Source organism: Salmo salar, chromosome 20 (assembly GCF_965601325.2).
Source record: "Salmo salar chromosome 20, fSalSal1, whole genome shotgun sequence".
Taxonomy (NCBI): domain Eukaryota; kingdom Metazoa; phylum Chordata; class Actinopteri; order Salmoniformes; family Salmonidae; genus Salmo; species Salmo salar.
Genome location: NC_138310.1, coordinates 9,993,768 through 10,019,863, shown reverse-complemented (window position 1 = coordinate 10,019,863; position 26,096 = coordinate 9,993,768). Strand labels below are relative to the sequence as shown.

At 43.3% G+C, this 26,096-nt stretch overlaps 1 protein-coding gene across 1 annotated transcript in view; it reads right to left on the bottom strand.

Annotated features, from left to right (window-relative positions):
* LOC106580143 (uncharacterized) overlaps window positions 1-26,096 on the bottom strand; it is a 57,656-nt gene that overhangs the window by 7,053 nt on the left and 24,507 nt on the right. The window contains exons 6-11 of the mRNA XM_082966839.1: window positions 21,655-22,773; window positions 8,947-16,881; window positions 8,664-8,777; window positions 8,268-8,381; window positions 3,608-3,766; window positions 2,917-2,999 (exon numbers count right to left, since the gene is read on the bottom strand). Of these exons, the coding sequence (XP_082822965.1) occupies window positions 2,917-2,999; window positions 3,608-3,766; window positions 8,268-8,381; window positions 8,664-8,777; window positions 8,947-16,881; window positions 21,655-22,773 (9,524 nt within the window). The remainder of the gene's footprint in view (window positions 1-2,916; window positions 3,000-3,607; window positions 3,767-8,267; window positions 8,382-8,663; window positions 8,778-8,946; window positions 16,882-21,654; window positions 22,774-26,096) is intronic.

Here is a 26,096-nt window from a genome sequence, read left to right as displayed (position 1 = left end):
GCAGTGGCATCTTCCTTGCTGAGCGGCCTTTCAGGTTATGGCGACATAGGACTCGTTTTTTACTGTGGATATAGATACTTTTGTACCTGTTTCCTCCAGCATCTTCACAAGGTCCTTTGCTGTTGTTCTGGGATTGATTTGCACTTTTCGCACCAAAGTACGTTCATCTCTAGGAGACAGAACCCGTCTCCTTCCTGAGCGGTACAGCGGCTGCGTGGTCCCATGGTGTTTATACTTGTGTACTATTGTTTTTACAGATGAACGTGGTACCTTCAGGCTTTTGGAAATTGCTCCCAAGGATGAACCAGACTTGGGGAGGTCTACAATTTATTTTCTGAGGTCTTGGCTGATTTCTTTGGATTTTCCCATGATGTCAAGCAAAGAGGCACTGAGTTTGAAGGTAAGCCTTGAAATACATCCACAGGTACACCTCCAATTGACTCAAATTATGTCAATTAGCCTATCAGAAGCTTCTAAAGCCATGACATCATTTTCTGGAATTTTCCAAGCTTTTTAAAAGCACAGTCAACTTAGTGTATGTAAACTTCTGACCCACTGGAATTATGATACAGTGAATTATAAGTGAAATAATCTGTCTGTTAACAATTGTTGGAAAAATGACTTGTGTCATGCACACAGTAGATGTCCTAACCGACTTGCCAAAACTATAGTTTGTTAATAAGAAATTTGTGGAGTGGTTGAAAAATAAGTTTTAATCACGCCAACCTAAGTGTATGTAAACTTCTGACTTCAACTGTATATGTACACTACTGTTCAAAAGTTTGTTGCCACTTACAAATGTCCTTGTTTCTGAAAGAAAAGCACATTCTTCCATTAAAATAACATAAAATTGATCAGAAATACCGTGTAGACATATTAATGTTATAAATCACTATTGTACCTGGAAACGGCTGATTTTAATGGTATATCTACATAGGCATACAGAGGCCCATTATCAGCAACAATGAAGAGGTGACTCAGGGATGCTGGCCTTCTAGGCAGAGCTCCTCTGTACAGTGTCTGTTCTTTTGCCCATGTTAATATTTTATTTTTATTGGCCAGTCTGAGATATGCATTTTTCTTTGCAACTCTGCCTAGAAGGCCATCATCCTGGAGTTGCCTCTTCACTGTTGACGTTGAGACTGGTGTTTCTCAAACTATACACTATAATGTACTTGTCCTCTTGCTCAGTTGTGCACCGGAGCCTCCCACTTCTCTTTCTATTCTGGTTAGAACCAGTTTGCACTGTTCTGTGAAGGGAGTAGTACACAGCGTTGTACGAGATCTTCAGTTTCTTGGCAATTTCTCGCATGGAATAGCCTTCATTTCTCAGAACAAGAATAGACTGACAGGTTTCAGAAGAAAGTTCTTTGTTTCTGGCCATTTTGAGCCTGTAATCGAACCCACAAATGCTGATGTTCCAGATACTCAACTAGTCTAAAGGCCAGTTTTATTGCCTCTTTAATCAGAACAACAGTTTTCAGCTGTGCAAACATAATTGCAAAAGGGTTTTCTAATGATCAATTAGCCTTTTAAAATTATAAACTTGGATTAGCTAACACATCGTGCCATTGGAACACATGAGTGATGGTTGCTGATAATGGGCCTCTGTACACCTACGTAGATATTCCATAAAAAAATCAGCCGTTTCGAGCTACAATAGTCATTTACAACATTAACAATGTCTACACTGTATTTCTGATCAATTTAATGTTATTTTAATGGCAAAATAATGTGCTTTTCTTTCAAAAACAAGGACATTTCTAAGTGACCCCAAACTTTTGAAATGTAGTGTACGTCTAATATGTTTTTTTTCTTCTTCTGTCCAGCTTCTTATGCAAGAGATGATTTAATACCAGTTCTGTTAATACACTCTCTGCTCCCAGATAAAGCCGAGATACATTAAAGCTGACCACCCACCCAGGCCCACTACCCCCCCCCCCCCTCTCCTTCTCTCTATCTGCTGCCGTGCACAGGTGTTGCCCATCTGTGTGTCTGGCTGCTGGTTGGTGGCCCTTCCACCGGGTGCCTGCTGTTCTTCCTGCGGAGAGGGAAGAGGGGGGGAGGCCTGTACCTGTCTGTGCCTGTCAGCTCCTCTCTATTCCGCATCACTGACACCTTCATTCCTATCTCTCCCAGCTGAGAAGGGATCCTGCTGCAAACGGACACATCTTATCTCCTGCTCCCCAGGCACTCTCTGTCCTTCCCCCTTCCACCCTCCCCCTCTCCCCTGGTGATGGTTGGCTCTTATCTTTGAAGTGAAGAGTTCATCAGTATAACGTAGCTGAAAGTAGTAATTAACCACTTTCCTGTTTAGTGAGGGGAATCTGCAGTAAGTTTAAACAACCATAAACAAACACACTTCCACTTGTGCAGACGCATAACGCTACATACTGAGGCAAACCTAGTGGCTCTTTTTTTATTATTGTTAAAGTTTGTGAATGACAGAGATTGTTGTCAATGAGTGGCACCCAATCTCACTGGACATGTAGTGTAGCGTGACACCAAGCCAGTGCGCTCGTCCAACAGGGTGTTGAGGACAAAGTAGTGTACGTCATGAGAAAGTGACCACAGTGAGTTTATTTTTTCACTACTTCAGGATCATTTTTTAAAATGTAACCTTTCTTTAACTAGGCAAGTCAGTTGAGAACAAATTCTTATTCATAATGACGGCGTACGCCGGACAATCCCGGACAATGCTGGGCCAATTGTACGCCACCCTATGGGACTCCCAATCACGGCCGGTTGTGATAAAGCCTGGATTCGAACCAGGGTGTCTGTAGTGATGCTGAATTGCAGTGCCTTAGACCACTGCGCCACTCAGGTGATGGCCACCCAGATGATGGTGTCAGCAACATATTTAACAGGATTCAACACTGTTTATTGAGGCTAAAAAGTGTGAGAATCCCTTCTTACCATGGGCATGCTGTCGGTCCAGCGGAAGTCATTATCATACATCTTATCGTTCAGGCCGATCCATTGGTAGTCCTGTCCAAGACCTGGCGTGCATGGCACAATGAAACACAGGAGGTCAATGAATTGATTCCACTGCCTTATTAGGTGTCTTTCAGTCCCTCCATAAACAGGGAGAGGCGTTTTTAAATACATGCATCACTCTTCCTGTTCCAACTGCCTGCCTGCATTCTCTCTCTCTCTCAGTTGTGACGTTTGTCGTCTACTCTGCTGGCGCTGCCAACCAGCCAGAAAACTACTTTAGTCATCCACTATGCCTCTTTAACTATTGCTCCACAGCCCATATACACTGATGAGATGAGCAAATACTGACTTTAAGGCGAGCATCATGGGGATGCATGTGTTGGGAATCCCCTGGTGTTTCTGGAAATCCGTTCCAGATGTAGGATAATCCTACTATTGGCTGCTACCCTGCAGGGGTTGTGCCTTAAGAGGTATACTGTCTTTGACATGCCATAGAAGTAACTTACAGATTGTTCATACTGTGTTATTGAGCATTCTTCTCTGCAAGAGTGTCTGTCTGCTTGCCTGTCTGGTAATGCAAATGCTTTGAACTATTAGTTGGTTGTGTCTTGTGTGCAACTAATAGTGTTGTTTGCGTGTCGTGTACGTGCATGTGTGACATCACACTTACGGTTGACAAACTGCTGCTCATCATGGGAGAGAATGCTGGTGAGGTGTGCCCCCTGTACCCGACACTCCTTCTCCGCTGTATCCCAGTTCCTCCTCTGGGGGATGTACTTGTAGCAGTGTCCGTGGAACTTATGCCAGCCGTAGTCACATGTCTGAGTGTCTGAGAGAGAGAGAGAGAGAGAGAGAGAGAGAGAGAGAGAGAGAGAGAGAGAGGTAATATGATTAATAGATATAAAGGTTACACATATTCCAATAACCTTTCACTATTATTTCACTGAAAAATAGAATCTGCCCTAAGAATGTCCAATCTGTTCAACACCTGTAGGAGCCTGGTCCTATCTGCATGTTTATCTTTGTTTGTTACTAATCCTCCAGTGCATAACAAATAGATTAAGGAGATATTTGGGAGAAAGACAGAGAGCAGGGTACTGTGTGTCTGGCCTTGCTGCTATCTCGGACACACTAATTAGAGCTCTCGCTCACTCTCTCTCACTGTATTTCTCTCTCAGGGTCAGGATATGGCTGCTGCCTCCTTTACCCCCCAGCACCACTAAACGAGTGGGGAGGTCAAACAAAGAAAGACACTTAGGGTCTACAACAGCAGGAGTGTCACACTAACATCCTGGATAGCTACGTGTACTGTCTACTGGATCTTCCCCAAATCAATTTAAGGTTATTATTCTTATGATAACTAATTAAAAGTGAAATACTGTAAGACTACGATTTTGGAATGTATTTTATATAGCTCTGCAAGGTGAATAGTTACAGGGGTTGGCAGGTCACATTCTGCATTTACTGCAGATATGGATAATTATGTTGGAAAACCCCTGACCTGGTACCAATTAATATTAAATAATATAGTTGAGCATCAGCTGGCAATTCCTACAGCAGTTACTGTAATTGGAACCAAGCCAAGGGTTTCCCAACGTAAGAATCTAAGTATGAAGCATTACACATTATTCAGCTATCAATCCCCTTAGTTTCTAATAGACACACAGGAAGAATAACATCTCCTAACCTCGTTACATAAGGGCTGCATTTACACAGGCAGCCCAATTCTGATATTTTTTTTTTTACTTATTAGTCATTTGGTCAGCTCTGAAAAAGATCTGATGTGATTGGTCCCAAAAATATTTGTGGAAAAAAATATCAGAATTGGATTGCCTGTGTAAGCACAGCCCTTTGGTAGCCTACACTAGTGGTTATCGATGTATCTTTTTTCAATATCAGATTTCATTAACCATTTTGATTGTAACCCTGTCATGATGCAATCGTGTGTGTGTGTGTTGTGTGTACTACTGTGACACGTATATTTACTATTTTCACTCTCTCTCTTGTCGTGGTTACTCCCTCAATACAGTTGTACAACCCTTTGGATTAATCGTGGCCTTTTCTCTTTTTGTCCACTCTTACTGTTTCTCCTCTGGCACGAGACCCTTAGAAAACAGCTGGGTCTTAGCACACAGGATCTGCAGAGAAGCTATAGACTCAAATAAGATGCTATGAGTTGGTCTGGATGACATCCTTAGTCATTACACCCGTCAATGTCAACGAGTGTCCCGACCCAGGTTCTGTTGAACAAATCCAGTAATGTCTACTGATTCCTTTCACATTCCCTGCTTAAGGCCAGTGAATGATTGCATCATTGTTGAGCTGATTAAGACTTGCACACCTGTACTGGTAAATTCCTTTACAACTTGACTGGGTGGGTATCAACCAAATGTCTGATTTATTTATTAGGCCATTGTGTTTCCAGTCATGTGGAATTTGTAGAGACTGTAGCCCCTGGCAATGTGTTTAGTAACACTACCATATATCTTAATAGTATGAGTGCCTGAGGCTGACACTAAGGCCGGTAAAATGTGGATGTCCTGAAGACATAAATAAAGATGTTTATGACTCAGAGACTGTCTGTGAGTGGAAGCAGCAGGTGTTATGGAGAAGGCACTGAACAGAGCTGTACTGTGAGGTGACCATCACATTTCTACTCTTACGCCAGTGTTTTAATGACTCAGTCTCATCGTCTCACTGTATTTCCCAAGGGCTCAGGTAACTGATCACATATTAAGATAGATCACAAACACTATCTGGAGATATGTCACTTTTCTCCAACAATGCCAAATGTCTTTCCTCTGTTATCCTGTTGAGGACAGACGTTCCGCTAGCGGAACCCCTAGCCAACAGCCAATGGCATCGCACGGCATGAAATACAAAACCAACTAAAATACCACAATTCAATTTTCTCAAACAATCAACTATTTTACCCCATTTTAAAGATAAGACTCTCGTTAATCTAACCACATTGTCCGATTTCAAAAAGGCTTTACAGCGAAAGCAAAACATTAGTTTATGTCAGGAGAGTACCCAGCCAAAAATAGTCACACAGCCATTTTCAAAGCAAGCATATATGTCGCAAAAACCCAAACCACAGCTAAATGCAGCGCTAACCTTTGATGATCTTCATCAGATGACACTCCTAGGACATTATGTTATACAATATATGCATGTTTTGTTCAATCAAGTTCATATTTATATCAAAAACCAGCTTTTTACATTAGCATGTGATGTTCAGAACTAACATACCCACCGAAAACTTCCTGTGAATTTACTAAATTACTCATGATAAACGTTGACAAAATACATAACAATTATTTTAAGAATTATAGATACAGAACTCCTTTATGCAATCGCTACGTCCGATTTTAAAATAGCTTTTCGGCGAAAGCACATTTTGCAATATTCTGAGTACATAGCTCGGCCATCAAGGCTAGCTATTCAGACCCGCCAACGTCGGGGCAGCCTAAACTCAGAATTACTATTAGAAAAATTGGATTACCTTTGCTGTTCTTCGTCAGAATGCACTCCCAGGACATATACTTCAACAACAAATGTTTTGGTTCCAAATAATCCATAGTTATATCCAAATACCTCCGTTTTGTTCATGCGTTCAGGTCACTATCCAAAGGGTAATGCGCATTTCGTGACCAAAAAATTCTAAATATTCCATTACCGTACTTAGAAGTATGTCAAACGCTGTTTAAAATCAATTTTTATGCTATTTTTCTCATAAAATAGCGATAATATTCTAACCGGGCAACGTTGTATTCATTCAAAGAGAAAGAAAACATGGCGAGTTCTCGTGACTGCGCATCTCCAGTCTCACTGTCCCCAGGCTGACCACTTACAAACTCTGCTCCTATACTTTGCCCAGAGACAGCAGACACCCCAATGGAAGCCTTAGAAAGTGTCACGTAACAGCTCAGATGCTGTAATTTTGATAGAGATGCAACAGAAGGACAACAAATTGTCAGACAGGGCACTTCCTGCATGGAATCTTCTCAGGTTTTTGCCTGCCATATGAGTTCTGTTATACTCACAGACACCATTCAAACAGTTAGAAACTTTAGAGTGTTTTCTATCCAAATCTACTAATTATATGCATATTCTAGTTTCTGGGCAGGAGTAGTAACCAGATTAAAATCGGGTACGTTTTTTATCCGGCCGTGAAAATACTGCCCCCTATCCCAAAGAAGTTATCTAAATTCAATGATCAGTGATTGTCACGATCGTCATAAAGGTCGGACCAAGGCGCAGCGTGTGTTGAGTTCCACATCTTTATTAGTAGTGACTTCTCCATCGCCTCCCTGACGGTCTCTGGCTCATCCCTCTGCTCAGCCGCTAGCTCCATGTGCCCCCCCCCCCCCAAAAAAAAAAAGAATCTTGGGGTTTCTGTGGCAGCGGACTGGTGACCTGCTCTTCCAAACGCCTGCGCTGCAGCATACTCCTAGCCAAAACCTCTCCCTGGTATCCCATTCGGGCTCTGGCACTCTCCACTGCTCAGCCGTCCGCCCCATGTGACCCCCCCAAAAGAATCTTGGTGTTTCTGTGGCCGCGGTCCCCGGCGTCGTCGCTGTCCCCCTATGCTCCTTGGCGACTCCCGCCAAGGAAGGTTCTCGTGTCCGACCAGGATCTCCTTCCATGTCCAACTCACTTCTTCCTCCAATGCACGCTGCTTGGTCCATTTGTGGTGGGATATTCTGTCACGATTGTCATAAAGGTGGGACCAAGGCGCAGCGTGTGTTGGGTTCCATATCTTTATTAGTAGTGAAACTTCCAGAAAAACAATAAACCAACAACGAAATGTGAAAGCAGTGGTGCAATATGCACAACACAAAAACAATATCCCACAAAGCAGGTGGGAACAGGGACCCTTAAGCATGATCCCCAATTAGAGACAAAAAAAACCATCAGCTGCCTCTAATTGGGAACCATACTAAGAGCACCAACATAGAAATGGAAAGACTAGAATACACCCTAGTCACGCCCTGACCTACAACACCATAGAGAACCAAGGGCTCTCTATGGTCAGGGCGTGACAGTGATGTATTTTTGTGTGAAATAGAAACCAGCACTGGAGCACCTCACACCATTGCTACGAACAATGACATAGTTTATTTTACTATGTCATATTCTCCCTTGTATGTACAAGTGATCTAATGTGTGGATACACTGTAGGTTGGACATAAAAAAAAAATGAAAGGTTAGCTGGAATCCTGGAACAACCTAAAACCAATATCTGATCAAATTATTTGATTCAGCTGATATGTTCGACAGGGAGAGGCTCATACTGACAGATCCCATGGAAATTGTAACAAACATACCTTCATCACAGTACAATCCAGCATAGCTTGGGAGGCAAACACAGGTGATGGAATTCCGGCCGTCAATGCAGGTACCTCCATTGCGACAGGGGTTGGATTGACATTCATCAATGTCTGAAAATAATTTTGAAATAACATGGGTAGATTACACTGCATAGGAAAACAAAAAGAATGGGGGGGGGGCAAATCATATTTCTGAAGAACTCTATGAATTCAAATATTATGCAGATCCTACCATTTGTCAAATTTTGGCACATGGCTAATGCACCCAACCCTACACCAGTAAGCCACCAAAATGTGTCTTCTTTAAAATTCATTTCATTAGCATATTGAGAACTGATCATCACACTCTAAAACGCTTAGTCCACCACTGACTAAAAAAGATTCTTGGCATACCTGTTTCACAACGATCTCCACTGTAGCCAGGGGCACAGCTGCAAGATTGGTAACTTCCGCTTCTGTAGCAAGAGCCCCCATTCAGACAAATGTTCTCAGCACAGGAGTGGATGCCTGTGGTTTAGATTAGAAGTAAAACGAGAAAAACAAACATTCAATTGATTTCACATTCTAGAAAAGACAAATGTTAAATGACAAACGTTAAAAAGTATAATATGATGATATTATTTCCATAACACACAATAGCATTGTATTATTGACAACCATTTTTTAAATGACATACCTGCAATCTCAACTGTCTCACCAACAGTCATGTGGCCCAAATCCATTCTAGTCTCAGCTGAAGTGATAGTTTCCACTACCTTGATGGGGGGTTCACCCTCAACTAATGTAGGTCCTGATACATTATCATAGTCCACACTTTCCTCCTCCTCAGACACAGATGAAGGAGTGCTTTGGATCATAGAGACGGATTCTGTCTGGCTCTGTGTTTCAGCTGGCGATACAGTTGTGTACTCTGGCATTTCCCACATTGGCATCTTAGTGGCAGGAGTAACAACTTCAGAAGCCGTCTTTCCTTCGGGACTGCTCTCAGAACCCGCTGACTCAATTTCAGCCCTTGGATGCGTGAGAGAGGGTGAACCAGTGATGGCGGTTGCAAGTTCTGTCTGAGTAACAGAGAGGGATGGGGTGGTCTCCTCTGTTGTGTCACTCTCTGGCTTCATAGTGGAAACTATGGTCACCTTTTTCTCCAAGCTGCTTCCTGAGCTGCTTTCTGAGCTGGAGGAGGCCAATACTGACTGAGTCACAGATGGGTTTGACTCTTCCTCTGAGCTGCTCGATGAACTGCTCTCTGAACTTGATGATGCACTCTCAATCTTCTGAGTCTTTGTTGGGACAGTGCTGAGCATGGTTGCTTCTACCTCAGGTGTTGTGGTGGTTTCAATGAGGGAAGGTTTAGACTCAACCTGTAAGGGCTCTGTAATACTTTCATAGTCCACTTCTTCATCAATGTCTATCATTGGTGTTCTATACACTTTAGTTTCTAACACTTTCTCAGTTAGAAGAGAGACAATGGCAGGAAAGGCTGTTACTTTGACCTCAGCCTCTTGTTCGGAGCTGCCCTCTGCACTAGGAGAAGCATCCTCTGTTGTAGGTACCTGGCTTGAAGCTTCAACTTGTTCTTCTTCCTCTGATGTAGATAGTACAGCATCAGTCTTCGCTGGAGAGGCAGTGGAGACTAAATTTGACTCTGAGCTATGTGCGGGTGTTGTTATAGAGTCAACAGACTGGCTTGGATCTTCCTCAGGCAGCATGGGACTGGTTGTGGGCATTGCCGTTTCCTCAGAAAATATGTCAGGTTGGGAACGATGGGTAAATGCGATCTCAGACAGGGCCTCTTGGAGCAAAGCCTCAGGTGTTGTCAGGTCTGGTTTGGGGGAAAATGTTGTGACAAACTGGATCATCACATTGGCCTCCGTTGTCACCTTAGTGGAATGGACAGAGACAATTGGAGGGGCTGTACTAGCCAGGAGAGGAGCTTCTGTGGCAAAACCGTCTGTGGTGAAACCCTCACTTGTCTGGTCCCCTGAGCTCTTGTCATCTGTAGAAGGTAAGATGGAGCTGGTTTCAGTATCATCAATAACTAATGGTTTGTCAGAGCCTGCTGGTCTCTCTGTTTGCTCAGTGACTTCACTCTCTTCTGCTGTTACAGTTTCCTGTGAAGATGTTGTAGCTTTCTCAGTGCTATACAGAGAATAAACTGTAGTAGTTGGTGAGTCTTTGGTAAACATATGAGGTGTCTGGTCACCTGAGCTCTCCTCATCTGTATCAGGTAGGACTGAGCTCACAGTGCTTTCCATTGAACTGGAAACACCCGATGGCTGTTCCATGCTTGTTGATTCCATCTGTTTTGTTTCTTCACAATCAGCAGTTATTTCAGCAGAGGCGAGGTTACTCATTGAGTCGGTATTCTCTGTGCTGTACAGAGAAGACACTTTTGTAGTTGCCATCTTTTCACTATCTGCTTTTGTGGCCATTACGTGTGGCATTGCTGTGGTTGTTACTTGTTCAGTGGCAGACTCTTTGGTAGACATATCAGGGGTTTGATCACCTGAACTATTTTTGTCTGTAGAGGAGAGGACTGGGCTTGTCTCTGTCTCATCAATAACAGGAGTAGATGATGGCTGTTTTGAGCCTGATGGCCTCTCTGTTTCTTCTGTGACTTCAGTCTCTGCTGTTACAGTTGCATGTGAAGATACAGTAGGTTTCCCAGTGCTATACAGAGATGAAGCTAACGTTGTGACAGACTTTTTGGTAAACATATCAGGAGACTGGTCATCTGAACTCTCCTCATCTGTATCAGGTAGGACTGAGTTCACAGTGCTTTTCATTGAACTGGGAATGTCTGATGGTTGTTCTGTGCTGGTTGATTCCGTCTGTTCTGTTTCTTCAATATCACCAGTTATTTTAGCATATTCAGAGACTGGTGATGTGGATGTCTGCAATGGCTTGGCTGTGCTACTGTGCAAATGAGCTTCTGTTTCAAGAGACTCCTGGGTGGTCATTGGAGTTGTCTCATCTACAAAACTATCTTCATCTGTAGAACCTGTTTCTGTGTCATCAACACTTGGAGTAAAAGACTCCTCAGAGTCGGATGGTTTTTCGGTATGATCAATAGCAGCACTCGCTTCTGGTGATTTTGTTGTTGTCATTACATGTAGGACTGGGCTCGTCTCTGCCTCATCAATAACAGGAGTAACTGCTGGTCCCTCGGTTTGGTCTGTGCCTTCAGTCTCTGTTGTTCCAGATTCCTGTAATAATGTTGTTAGTTTCTCTGTGCTAAACAGAGAAAAAACTGTAGTTGTTGTAGTTGCATACTCTTTGGTAAACATAGCAGGTGTCTGATCACCTGAGATCTCTTCATCGATGGAGGTGAGGACTGAACTTGTGTCAGGGGCAGTGCTGACAGCTGTAGGTTCTCCCTCTGGTTTTGTGGTTGTTTGAAGAGCAGGTTCAGATTCAACCTGTGACAGATCTGGAATATTTTCATAGTCCGCCTCTTCCTCAATGTCTGGCAAAGCAGATGTGACCGCAGCGGAAGGAGGTGTACTGTACACTGCAGTGGCAATGTCCGTGACTAGAGAAGTAACAATATACCCGGTCGCTTCTTCCTTTATAGAGATACTGGTGGGAGTGCAAGTCCTGTTGACCTCACTGTCTTGTTCTGAGCTGACGTCTATATCAGTAGAAACTCTCTCTGTTGTAAGTCCCTGGCTTGAAGATTCAACTTCTGATTTAAATGGTATTGCTGTAGAAGCTGTGGCAACAAAAGGTGATTCTGAGCCCTGTGCAGGTGTGGTTACAGTGTCAATGGAGTCCCTTGAATCTACCTCAAGCAACATGGGACTCGTGGTGTCCTCTGCAGTTTTTTCAGATGAGAGGTCAGTGAGAGGATGTTGGGTAAATGCAATCTCAGACCTGGCCTGATGGAAAGATTTCCCAGGCTTTGTCATGTCCACCTCGGGGACAAAGGTTGTGACAAACTGGACCACCACATCAGGCATTACAGATGGCTCAACAGTGGAATGGACAGACAAACTCAGCTGGGAGTAATCTTTCTCTGTGTTCTCAGTGCTAAACAGAGACAACACTGTGGTAGATGTAGTCTTTTCACTCTCTGCTATTGCTTTTTCAGGTGACATTGTTGTGGCTGTTACCTGCTCCATTTTGACAGTACTGTCAAATGGAGAAACTGTGGAAGTTGCAGACTCTTTGGCAAATATATCAGGGGTCAGCTCACCTGAGCTCTCTTCACGCACGGAGGTTATTTCTGAAATGGACACAACTGATGGTTTCTCTGTGCTATATAGAGAAGACGCTGAAGTTGTAGCAGTCCTTGCAGTCTCATCTGTTACAGTTTCATGTGACATTGTTGTTACTTGTAATGCTTTCTCAGTGCTAAACAGAGAAGAAGCTGTAGCTGTAGCAGTCTTTTCACTCTCTGCTGTTGCAGTTTCCTGTGACGCGGTGGTAGGTTTCTTAGTGCTATCCAGAGAAGAACCTGAAGTTACAGAGTCTTTGGTAAACATATCAGGGGCCTGGTCACCAGAGCTTTCTTCATCTGTGGAGGTTAAATCGGAAATGGAAGCTACTGATGATTTATCTGTGCTATACAGAGAGGATGTGGTTTCAGAGGGTTTGGGTGTCCAAGTTGTCATTTCCTCCCCAGAGATGCCCTCCTCTGAGAATGAAGGTACTGGAGTTGTAACCTCTGTCACTTCACCCTTCTTAGTAGCTGTTGAGCTCGTGTCTGGGGTGGGAGTTGTGGTTTGGTAGGTCTCCACTACAGAGGCGGAGGTTCCAGAGCCTTCAAAGTCGTCATCTCCTGAAAACTCATCAACAGGCAGAGGACTGGTTGATTTCACAGTCTCTCTATCTTCCTCAGTGGACACTGACATCTGTTGTGTAGCAACAGCAGACACCACGGTGGCTTGCATGGAACTAGATAAAGTTGTTGTGTTCTCCACTTCAGAATGCTCATCAGATGGGCCTTCTCCTGCAGATGCAATAGTAGTAGGAGAAGGGGTGGTTGATAATTCCATCTCATCTGTCAGGAATTCATCATCCTCACTGCTAACTGTGGTCTGTGTGCTTGCATCTATGGGTTGAGTTGATGCATGGGATGATACAGGGGCAGAAGGAGTAGTCTCTGTATTGGACTCCTCTTCAGTGACACCATCTCTGGACAACTCATTAACAAATATATATGGTGTGGTGAAGGCCGTCTGAGAGCTGGACTCTGTGAAAACAGTTTTGGCTTGAGTGGTTTGAGCTACAGTGGACATGACCTCTGAATCTTCAACTTTTGTAGAGCTGCTTGTCGTCTCAGCACTTGCCTCTGCAGATATATTTACGGAGGTGACTGAAGGGATTTGTGATGTAGCCAGACTCGGTGGGTCAATTGTGGAAGACAAGTAGTAATCGGTCCCAGACCCTTCAGGTTCCTCTGTCATTGCAATTGAGGAGTGTGATGTCATGGTAAGGGCTGTGACTCCCCCTGCTTCCTCAGCAAAGATGGTGGGGTGGAATTGTGAGGAGGGGTCCACCATTGTCACAGTATCAGCGTCAATTATTGTGTCATCTTTAGCGATAATCTCAGGGGTTGTGGTCATGCTGTCCACAACAGTGGAGAACAGTTCGTCCTCATCTTTGGCCTCTTCTGTAAATATGATAACTGGGCTTTTCGATGGTTTTGTACCATGCAGCACCATGGTGGGGGTCTGGTTAGTTTTGGTTTGGCTGCTGGTTGAGGTGATGATCATAACCTGCTGGTCAGTAACACCCTGATAGATAATAGAGGGGATGGCAGTGGATATGGCTGACTGTGAACCAAAAGTCACTGTTGTATGGTCTCTAACAGTTGTGTGGTCCCTTGCTACAGTGTGGTCTCCAGTGGTTAAATGATCACTCATTGTATGGACTCTCATAGTTGTACGATCACTCACAGTAACAGTAACAGGGGGCTGTGTAGCCTCGGGAAAGATGGTTTCTGTGTCTGGGCTGATTTGACCTTCGTCATCTGGGCCTGGTGTGCTTGACACAATGGATTCAGTTTGGCCTGTTGCCTCGCTGAATGTGTCTCTCTCAGTTGATGGTTGTTGTTTGGTTGTGAATACCATCCGTTTTGTTATGACATCGACACCGGTTGTCTTGGGAGTGGTGTAGTCAGAGTGAGGTAATATGGAAGTCTGAGAAGCTTGCATTATTGTTGACATTGGTGTGGTCATTACTTGTTCTGTTTTGACAGTACTGTCAAGAGAGGACAATGTTGCTGTGACAGACTCTTTGGTAAACATATCATGGGTCTGATCACCTGAGCTTTCTTCATCTGTAGAGGAGACTACTAAGCTTGTCTCTGTGCTAGGGAAAACTCTGAATATGGTAGCTTCTCCCTCAGGTTTTGTGGTAGTTTGAACAGGTGAAGGTAAATTGTCCACCATTTCATCAATATCTGGCAAAGTGGATGGTGTGAAAGTGACGGTAGTAACAAGTTGTTCTGAGCCTGATGTTTTCTCTGTAACTTCGCTCTCTCCTGTGGTCATTACAAATGGCAGTGCTGTGGTTGTCACTTGTTCTGCTTTGACAGTGCTGTACAATGAAGTAACAGTTGCAGTGACAGACTCTTGCGTAAACATATCAAGGGTAAGGTCACCAGAGCTCTCTTCATCCTTGGAGGTTAAATCTGAAATGGAATCAACTGATGTTTTTTCAGTGCTACACAGAGAAGAAGGTAAAGTTGGAGCAGATCCTGCAGTCTCAGCTGTTGTTTCATGTGATGCTGTGGTCAGTATTTGTGTTGGCTTGTCAGTGCTGAACATTGAAGTTGCTGTAGCTCTAGTAGTCTTTTCACTCTCTTCTGTTGCAGTTTCCTGTGACGCGGTGGTAGGTTTCTTAGTGCTATCCAGAGAAGAAGCTGTAGTTACATTGTCTTTGGTAAACATATCAGGGGTCTGTTCACCAGAGCTTTCTTCATCTGTGGAGGTTAAATCTGAAATGGAAGCAGTTGATGGTTTATCTGTGCTGTATAGAGAAGAAACAGAAGTTGTAGCAGTCCTTGCAGTATCATATATTGCAATTTTATGTGACTTTATTGTCAATACTTTTCCTGGTTGCTCAGTGCTGAACAGAGAAGAAACTCTAGTCATGGATGTGACATGTTCTGTTTTGTCTGTGCTGTATACAGAATACACTTTTGCAGTGACAGACTCTTTGGTAAACATATCCGGAGTCTGGTCACCAGAGCTTTCTTTGTCTGTGAGTGTTACGTCTGAAATGGAAGCAACTGATGGTTTATCTGTCACATCACTTTCCAGGGCCTGAGCTTTGCTAGAAGTAACCTCAAGCTCAACATCTGTTTCTTGGATTGTTTCAATGCTGAAAGAAAATGTGTTAAAATCCTTCTTTGCTGTTGCTGTACTAGACAGGGCAGGAGAAGTTGTGCTTGCAGGTTGCTGAGTAGACACGTCAGAGATGTCTTCACCTGAACTCTCGTCAGCCTCAGCTGTAGAGTCTATTGTCAAGTCCCCACTACCCTGCTCTGTGAAAGAGGCTGTGGAAGCCTCTGTTGTTTTATCTGTGCTTGACATGAAAGGAGATTGGATTAATGTGGATTTCTGGGACTGTGTGAACTCTGTTGAAGATTCAACACAAGGTGTTTCAGATGTGCTTTCAGTCTCTCTGATTTCAGTCCCATTGGTTGCAACAGTGAACTGGTTCTGTGGTTCAGTGGTGGTCTGCACTTGTGCCTCCTCACCTGACCCTTCTGCTTGGATTTTCTCCATGGCATCATCTGTTGGTGAGATTTCAGAGACCTCCATGTCTACATAAATGAAGGAAGTGACAAAGGGTTTTGATGTGCTTGCTAGTCCACTTGTTTGGTCCACATAAAGCTCCAGAGTTTCAATGTCTGCAGTGGGAGTGTATAAGGGTGTTTCATCTATTTCTTCTGTGGGTGTGATGACTGTTCCTACAGTTGTGCTTTGGAAGGGATCACTGCTGATTATTGGGGAGGAAGATTTGGTCATCACAGCTTCTGACCCGAGTGATGTTGCTGTAGCAAATTCCTTGTTAAACATATCAGGTTTCAGGTCGCCAGAGCTCTCTTCATCTGTGAATGTGACCACTGAGGCCGCCACATGTGAGTCAGAGCCAGCTGAATGTCCCTCGGTGCCTGTTAGTTCTTCTGTCTGTTCAACCTCCTTGGTTCCATCAGTTACCTCTGTGCTTACTGATTTTGTAACCATTGAGTCTGTTGAAGATGATGTATGCATTGGGGCTGTTGTAACAGCAGATGTGTCATCACCTGAACTCTCATCCTCTTTGCCCTCACTTTCTGAAATAGAGGGTTCTGTTAAGTCTCCACTTCCCTGCTCAGACAATGAAGCAGTGGCTGATTCTATTGTCTCAGCTGTGCTAGTGGAGACAGGATATTGGGTTGACATAGATGCTTGGCTGATCTGTGTTGACCGTGTTGAGGATGCAAAACTTGGAGCATCAGATGTACTCTCTGTCTCGTTGATTTCTGTCTCATCTGTGGCTACAGTGAACTGGTCCTGTGGATTATTGGAGGTCTCCACTGGTACCTCCTCACCTGAACCCTCTGTCTGAGTTGTCTCTTGGTCATCCTCTGTAGTTGAGATTCCAGATCTCTCCATGTCTATGGGTGTAGAGGTGCTGTGAGTAACCTGTGTTGAGGCCCCGGTTTGTACTGTCACCTGTCCAGTTGATGTATGAGGAGTGGTATAACTACTGACAAACTCAATTATCGTAGCTTGCACCTTGCTAAACATATCAGGGGTCTGGTCACCAGAACTGTCTTCTTCTGTACGGGTCACGATTGAACTTGATATCACTGTTGGTCTTGATGTAGTGTACGCACTAACTGACTCTGATGGGAATGCAGTTGTTGCAACAGATTCCTTGGTGAAAATCTCAGTTGTTGCACCACTTGAGATTATATCCTCTTCTGAAGTGAGGACGGCTATTGTCTCTGTTTCATCAATAATGAGAGCAGCTGATGACATTTCTGAGCCTGTTGGTTCTTCTGGCTGTTGTGTTCCAACTGTACTATACACTGGAAGAAGAGGTGTTGCATCTGACTTTGTAGTAAACATATCAGGAGTCTGAACTCCTGAGATCTCTTCTGGGATGGTACTCTCAACATGAGCAATGGTATCTGTGCTATGTAGAGAAGAAACTGTAGTAGCAGTAGCAATCATTTTACATTCTGCTGTTGCAGTTTCCTGTGATGCTGAAGTCATTACATGTCCTGGTTTCTCAGTGCTGAAGAAAGAAGTTGCAGATGTCTTTTCAATCTCTGCTGATGCAGTTCCCTTTGACGCTGTTGTAGGTTTCTCAGTGCTATACAGGGAAGAAGCTGCAACGATTGTAATCTTTGAAGTCTCAGCTGTTGCAGTTTCAAGTGATACTGTTGTCACTACTTGTCCTGGTTTCTCAGTGACGAACAGAGAAGTTGCTGTAGTTGTAGCAGTCTTTTCACTCTCTGCTGATGCAGTTCCCTGTGACGCTGTGGTAGGTTTCTCAGTGCTAAACAGAGAAGAAGCTGTGATGATTGTATTCTTTGAAGTCTCAGAGGTTGCAGTTTCATGTAATGCTGTAGTTACTAATTTTCCTGGTTTCTCAGTGCTGAATAGAGAGGACACTGTGGTGGTTGCAGTGTCTTTGGTAAAAATATCAGGATTCTGGTCACCTGAGCTCTCTTCGTCTTTGGAAATGAGGACTGAACTTGTGTTATCAGAAACAGGATAAACTGGAAGTTTTTCTGTGACTGTACTTTCTGCAATTCTTTCTGTGCTGTACTGAGAAGTTGCTGTGGTTGTAGTTTTTTCTGATATTGTTGAAGGTTTCTCAGTGTTATACAGAAAAGAAGTTACAGAGATTGTAATATTTGAAATCTCAGCTGTTGCAGTTTCATTTGATACTGAAGTCGTTACATGTCCTGGTTTCTCAGTGCTGAACAGAGAATAAACTGTGGTGTCTTTGGTAAACATACCAGGTGTCTGATCACCTGAGCTCTCTTCTATAGAGGTGAGGACTGAACTTGTAACAGGGGCGGTGCTGATGGTTGTAGGTTCTCCCTCAGGTTTTGTGGTTGTTTGAACAGCGGAAGGTATAGATTCAAGAAGTGAAAGCTCTTCACTAGTGTCATAGTCCACCACTTCAATAATATCTGGCAACGTCGATGATGTGACAGTAATGGAAACTAAACTTGTTGCTTCTGTTCTGTACAAAAAAGACACAGGTGTCACGGAAGAAGTCTTTGTAAAAATCTCACTTGTTTGGTCACCTGAACTCTCTTCATCTGTAGTGGTATATGAGGAAGTTGTTTCTGTGCCATCAGAAACAGAAGTAACTGAAGGTTTATCTGTGGCTGTACTTTCTGCAGTTTTCTCTGTGCTGTAGAGAGATGTTGCTTTAGATGTAGTGGTCTTTCCACTCTCTGATGTTGCAGTTGCTTGTGACATTGTTGTAGGTTTCTCAGCGCTATAGAAAGAATATGCTGCAGATATTGTCATCTTTGATGTCTCAGCTGTTGCAGTTTCATGTGACAATGTAATCCCTACATGCCCTAGTTTCTCTGTACTGAACAGAGATAATACTTTGGTGGTTGCAGTGTCTTTGGTAAACATATCAAGGATTGAGCTTGACTCTGTGTCATCAATAATGGGAACACCTGATATCCTTACTGTTTCTTTGGTTGGTTCAGATTCTGTTATCTCAGTTAATACTTCCTGTGATATGTCAATCACTGTAGCTGATGTCCCCATCGGTTCCCAAGTCTGATCTATGAATGTAACTACGGGACTCATAGATGATTCTTGGGATGATTCAACTGTTGCAGATTCATATGACGCTGTAGTCCCTACAAGCCCTAGTTTTTCTGTACTGAATAGAGAGGACACTGTGGTAGTTGCAGTGTCTTTGGTAAACATATCAGGGGTCTGATCACCTGAGCTCTCCCCATCTGTAATGGTAAGTACTGATGCAATTGTCTGAACATCAGCACTCTCCTCACCAGTAGAGAAGATGACTGAGCTTGTCTCTGTGTAACTAGTAACATGGGTACCTGAAGGTTTTTCTGTGTTTGTGTGCCTCTCTGTGACTTCTGTGACATTCTCCACTGTTGCAGTCTCATGTGTCATTGTTGTTTTCTTTGTGCTATACACAGAACTAATTGTAGTAGTAGCAGTCTTAGTGTCAACTGTTGCAGTTTCATGTGATGCTGTAGTCACGGCATGTTTTGGTTTCTCAGTGGTAAACAGAGAATATGCTGTGGTTGTTGTAGTTAGAGAGTCTGTGGTATCACTTGTCTGGTCACCTGAGCTCTCTACAAATGTAGAAGAGATAACTGTGCTCATCACTGCATCATCAATGATAGGTGTAACTGATGGTTTCTCAGTCTGATCTGTAACTTCACTTTCTCCTTTTGTGATCGTTACATCTGGCATTGCAGTGGTTGTCATTTGCTCTGCTTTGACTGTGCTATAAACAGAAGAAACAGTTGCAATGACAGGCTCTTTGGTAAACATATCAGAGGGCTGATCACCTGAGCTCTTTTCATCTGTTGCAGAGAGGATTGAGCTGGTCTCTGTATCAGTAGCAGAAGTTTCTGTGGCTTTACTGTCCTCTGTTTCATGTGACGTTGGAGATATTACATCTTTTGGTTTCTCAGTGCTCAACAGATAGGAGACTGTGCTGGTTGGAGTGTGTTTGGTAGACATATCAGGCATCTGGTCACCCAAGCTCTCTTCATCTGTAGAAGAGAGGACTGAGCTTGTCTCTGTTTCATCAATTATGTGGACAGTGGAGGGCTTTTCTGTGACTGATGTGTCTTCATTTGCAGCATTTCCGACTGTAATATCAACAGGTTGCTTAGTGGTAGTCATCTCAATCTCCTTTTTGATTGAGCTGAACAATGTAGGGCCACTTGTGGCTGTAGGCTCGGTGGGGAACATATCAGGAGTCTGATCACCTGAGCTCTCTTCGTCTGTGGAATCAAGGACTGAGCTTTTCTCTGTAACATGAAAAGATGAAGGTTTTTCTGAGCCTACCAGTTTCTCAGTCTGCTCTGTGACTGCACTCTCTGCAGTTTTATGTGACACTGTTGTAGTAATTACTGGTTTATCAAGGCTAAACAGAGAAGACAGTGTGTCAGTTGCAGTGTCTTCGGTGAAAACCTCACTTGCCTGGTCACCTGAGGTCACCTCGTCTGTAGAGGATAAGGTTGAGCTTATATCTGTTACCTCAGTATCCATTGCAGCACCACTAGAAAAAGCTGTGCTGATAGTTACAGAAGGTGAGACTGTTGATGATACATCAAACATTTCACTGGGTTCAATCCTTGATGATACTGTTGATCTATCATCCTCCTTTCTGCCCGTGCTAAACATAGGAAATGCTGTTGTCACAGGAGACTCCTTATTGGACATCTGAGTTGTCTTTTCTCCAGAACTATCTTCATCTTTGGTTGTGCTAGTCTCTGTGTCATCAATAACAGGAGTAGCTGATGGTTTCTCTGTTTGCTCTGTAGCCTCACTGGTTGCTGTTGAGGTTGTGGTCACATCCTCTTCTGTTTTGACTATACTATAAAGAGGAGAGAGATGTGTTTCCGTAGCTATGCTAGTAGACATATCAGGATCACCTGAACTTTCCTCCTGCATAAGATTTAGGGTAAGTGAAGGTTTACCTTTGCTTATGGTGTCTTCTAGTTTAGGTACATCACTTGTCACAATTGTGCCCTGTGTGGTGTATCGGCTAACTAAGTTTAAGTGAGATGCCATGGTTGTCTTAACCATCTGAATAGTACTATATATTGGAGAGACAGTTGTTGCAGGAGATTCTTTGGTTGGCATTGGAGATGTCACTGGACTCTTAGAACTGTCTTTATCTGTGGAAGTGGAGACTGAGCTTGTCTCAGTCTCATCAATGATAGTAACAACTGATGGTTTTTCTGTGCTTCTTGTGCCTTTGGTGAATGCTGTTACCTCTCTTTCCATTGTTTCTCGTTGTGTAGTTTCTGCTGAACTTGTTCTTGGTGATGTTTTTGTGGATCCTAACAAAATCTGTTCTGTGCTGGATAATGGAGAGCTGGTCGTGAACATTTCAAGTGTTTGGTCTCCTGAACTCTCCTCCCCTGGTACAGAAATGACATGTGTTGCAGTAGTGTATTTCACTGTGGGAGACACTGAAGGCAGGCTAATCGTTGTTCCCTCTTGCTGGCTTGTCAAAGATTCAGCTGTGGTAGAGATCATTGAAGGTGATTCCGTGCTGCCTGCCTCTTTGGATTGCATCACCTCAGTCTTGATTGTTTCTACTAAATGTGCCTGGACACTTGTCATTGAGGGAGGCAGAGCGATGCTAGCTGGTTCCTGAGGAGTGTGTGTGGCCTGTGCTGATCCTTTCTCCTCGCCTGAGGTGGTGCCCTCAATGTCACTTATGGTCACTGGCACTGATACATCTTCAACATCTCCAGAAGAGGGTGTAGAGACAGACAGCAGAGGGGTTTGAATGGAGATTTCAAAATCTGGAAGAGCAGAGGTGCTCTTTGTTACGTCTGCAGTGTCAGTGTCATCAGTGGCCACGTGTATTTCTTTTGTAGGAGAAACAGAGGACTCTTCCCCTTCTGGCTGAGTCACCTCAGCATGCCTGTCATCATCTTGGGGCTGTGTCCCTGACCCCTCCACCTCTTTGCCATACACAGAGGTGCTGATTTGTTGGCTTCCCTCAGGAGCCTTGGGTGCATACGCTGTTTGGCTTTGGGTTTGTTCTGAAGTTTTGCTCACTGCTGTGCCAGATGGTGAAACAGTGGACACTGCTTCAGTGGATGCAGTTATGACGTCACTTGGTCCCCCTGTGGTCTCTGAAACAGATGATAGACCCTCAGCTCTTTGCTCCGTTTTGGATGGAGTGGTTGCCACCGTTGTTGTGACAGGTGCAGAGGTTGCAGTCACATCTGTTTGCACAGCACGGCCTTGTGTGGTTCCCTCAACCTGCTCTGGGCTTGTGGTAGGAGTTGACTCCACATGAACCACCTCAGGCCCATAGTCATGAAAAAAATGATCCAGAGTGGACATCGACAAAGGCAGTGGGGTACGTGAGAATGGGTCCCCCGTGGACTCCAAAGAGGTCTCCTCATGATCAGGCTTATCTGGTATAGTATCAGGTGTCTCTATCAGAGAGTAATCAAACACAGTGGGGGTCACCTCCTCCTCACTGCCCCCCAGCGCAGTCACATTCTCCTCAAACTGGTCACCTCTTCCTCTCCCTGCTTCCTCCTCTACCTGTCTTCTCTCTTGCTCCAGGGTCACCTCGTGTTTGCCATTGATGAAGAACAGCGTTGGAGTCATGGTGACGGCAGCAGAGGAGAAGAAGTCAGGTTCTCCACTGCCCGGGATAGGTTCACCGTCCACCAGGGAGGGTGTGGCCCGGTCAGGAACAACAGGAATGACAGGGAACTGACCCAGGTCAGGCACCTCTGAGAACACAGGGAACTGACTCAGAGTGTCTAAAATCGGCAGAGTCATATCCACTGAAAAGAGAGAGGAAAATGGAGAGAAAAGTTGAGAGAGTGTTTGAAATACATGACAATGACACTATGATGAGCAATAGTGTGGCTAGCATTAGTTAATGCATTCGTTTACTCCTATTTACTAAATGAAAGTGATTGATACTGTGCACAAAATTAAGAAATGTGACATTTTTCTTTAACTTTGATTTGATTTCTTCCCTCATTCTCAACTATTTAAACACTCGGAGCGCTCAAATTCCATAACTACTGGAATGGCAATGACGGTCAATCTGACCGTTGATGTGTAAATATTACATAATAAATAAATGATTGCTGAATTAATGCATTTATTCTGTTACAAATGGTGATAAGAAACCTTAGGACACCAAATGTAAATTGCAATCAGTCAGAAAATATATTAATTGATGCAGAAGAGCATAGACTGTAAATACTCAATTAAGACAATAGTGTATTTTCTGACTGTAAGAAAACAGTTGCCTACCGAGCTGGCCTGTCTTAACTACACCTAAACTATATTGAAACTAATTTCACACATATAATAATAGATGTGGCTTAATAAAGCCAGTATTAAATTCACAATAGTCTGATGGGTGACAATAGTATAAATTGTCAAATAGAGATGACCAGTGCAGCTTGCATTGAGAAAAAAAGGGAACAGAGATTATAAATAGCACTTCTTCCATAATCATCCTACAGAGGTCCATGCAGGTCAGACATGTTGATTGCTATACGCTTGCAGAAAGAGCATATTCCAAGATTTATAATGACGTTTTTTATGTAAAAAAAAATTGACAGATTAACTGATCGTCTCCGTTTCAATATATCACTTTTTCCTAGAATAACTGTGGCTCCTTTGAATGTTTGTCATCTGAGTAAACTACTGGTGACAATCAGTAATAGCCATTTGGGAAGAAATATCCTTTCCATTTTCTTCTGTTACATTCCATTATATTCTTACTGTAAAATATATGTGTGTTGACTGTGTTAGGGCAGGGCCTGTGATGTCTGCTAAATGATCAAGATGATTTCATTGGCATGGAGCAGCCATAGATTGGCATGACGCAGCCATAGCCTTGGCTACTAAGCACATATAAATACTACTCAATGTGCTATTCTGTTCTTTTGAAATAAATTGACTTGTATCATGTTTTTTATGACCTTCCTAAACAAAATATGAATGGATTTCTTTGTGATTGTGTATATTAACACTAGAAAGTCAGAGAGCATCATCATGATTTAAAACTAATTTAAATGTTTAATATAGCATGGATTATCTAAAGATTAATACATTTGATTTTGTGAGATGACATTCCTGCGATTACATGAATTGAAAAGCATTTTCCCAACCTCCACAGTTCTTCTGTCAGCGTTCAATGCCCTGAAGCTGTATTTAGTGGTAATTCAAATAAAACAATCCCATGTTTGTCCTACCTCCTGCAGTTTAATTAACTCTAGTCAGCTCAATGCTTTACAAAAACAATGAACCTGCATTCCTGTATGATAACATAGGCCTAGGGCATAACTGGGGGGTGGGGGGTAAAAAAGTGGCTAAATTCTGCACTAAGTAGAGCTCAACATCTTATCCCTGTTATGTGGATATGACTTAATGATTTTAGATGGTCACAGCATCTTCATGACCAAGACAGCACGAGAGGACTAGTGAATTTAATTGTCCAAGTAGAAAGTGTCTTACAATAAAGGTCAGCCTACAAATAATCAAAACATGAATCTTTGTTTTATGATTTAGACTTTTCCTAATCTTGAAAAATGTTGCCAATTTAACAGTGACACTAGATCTTCGTGGAACATCGCTGGCTGTTCTGGGTTTAGTGTTGCTTCACAGGTCTTATAAAAACTCTGTATTTCTGGTGGCCTGCCTTGGTTTGGAAAGCACACTGAGTGACATGCTTCACAAATTAACGTGATGTCATCTGGCCAACCTCACATTGTTTGGCACTGATGCTTCAATCAGGCTCTTACGGGGAGCATTATTAATCCATATACACTGAGTGTACAAATCATTAGGAACACCTAATGATTTGCTCTTTTAATGACAGACTGACCAGGTGAATCCAGGTGAAAGTGATGATCCCTTATTGATTTCACTTGTTAAATCCCCTTTCATTAGTGTAGATGAAGGGGGGGGAGACAAGAAGGATTTTTAAGCCTTGAGACAATTGAGACATGGATTGTGGATGTGAACCATTCAGAGGGTGAATGGGCAAGACAAAAGATTTAAGTGCCTTTGAACGGGGTATGGTAGTAGGTGTCAGGTGCACCGATTTGAGTGTGTCAAAAACTACAATCCTGCTGGGTTTTTCATGCTCAACAGTTTCCCGTAATTATCAAGAATGATCCACAACCCAAAGGACATCCAGGCAACTTGACACAACTGTAGGAAGTATTGGAGTCAACATGGGCCAGCATCCCTCTGGAGTGCTTTCGAGACCTTGTAGAGTCCATGGCCCTATGAAGTGAGGTTGTTCTGAGGGCAAAAGGGGGTGCAACTTAATTATAGGTAGGTGTTCCTAATGTTTTGAACACTGATTGTATACGGAGCATTGGGAAAGTATTCAGACACCTTCCATTTTTACACATTTTGTTATGTTACAGCCTTATTCTAAAATCGATTAAATGACAAAAAAAATCCTCACACACAATACCCCATAATGACAAAGCGAAAACAGTCTTTTACACATCTTTGCGAAAATAAATACTCAGACCCTTTGCTATGAGACTCGAAATTGAGCTCAGGTGCACTCTGTTTCCATTGATCATCCTAGAGATGTTCCTACAACTTGATTGGAGTCCACCTGTGGAAAAATCTATTGATTGGACATGATTTGGAAAGGAACACACCTGTCTATATAAGGTCTCACAGTTGACAATGCATGTCAGAGCAAAAACCAAGCCACAAGGTCGAAGGAATTGTCCGTAGAGCTCCGAGACAGAACTGTGTCGAGGCACAGATTTGGGGAAGGGTACCAAAAAATGTCTGCAGCATTGAAGGTCCCCAAGAAAACAGTGGCCTCCATCATTCTTAAATGGAAGAAGTTTGGAACCACCAATACCATTTCTAGAGCTGGCCGCCCGGCGTAACTGAGCAATTGGGGGAGATGGGCCTTGGTCAGGGAGCTCCAGAGTTCCTCTGTGGAGATGGGAGAACCTTCCAGAAGGACAACCATCTCTGCAGCACTCCACCATTCAGGCCTTTATGGTACAGTGGCCAGACGGAATGACACCCCACTTGGAGTTTGCCAAAAGGCACCTAAAGGACTCTTAGACCATGAGAAACAAGATTCTCTGGTCTGATGAAACCAAGA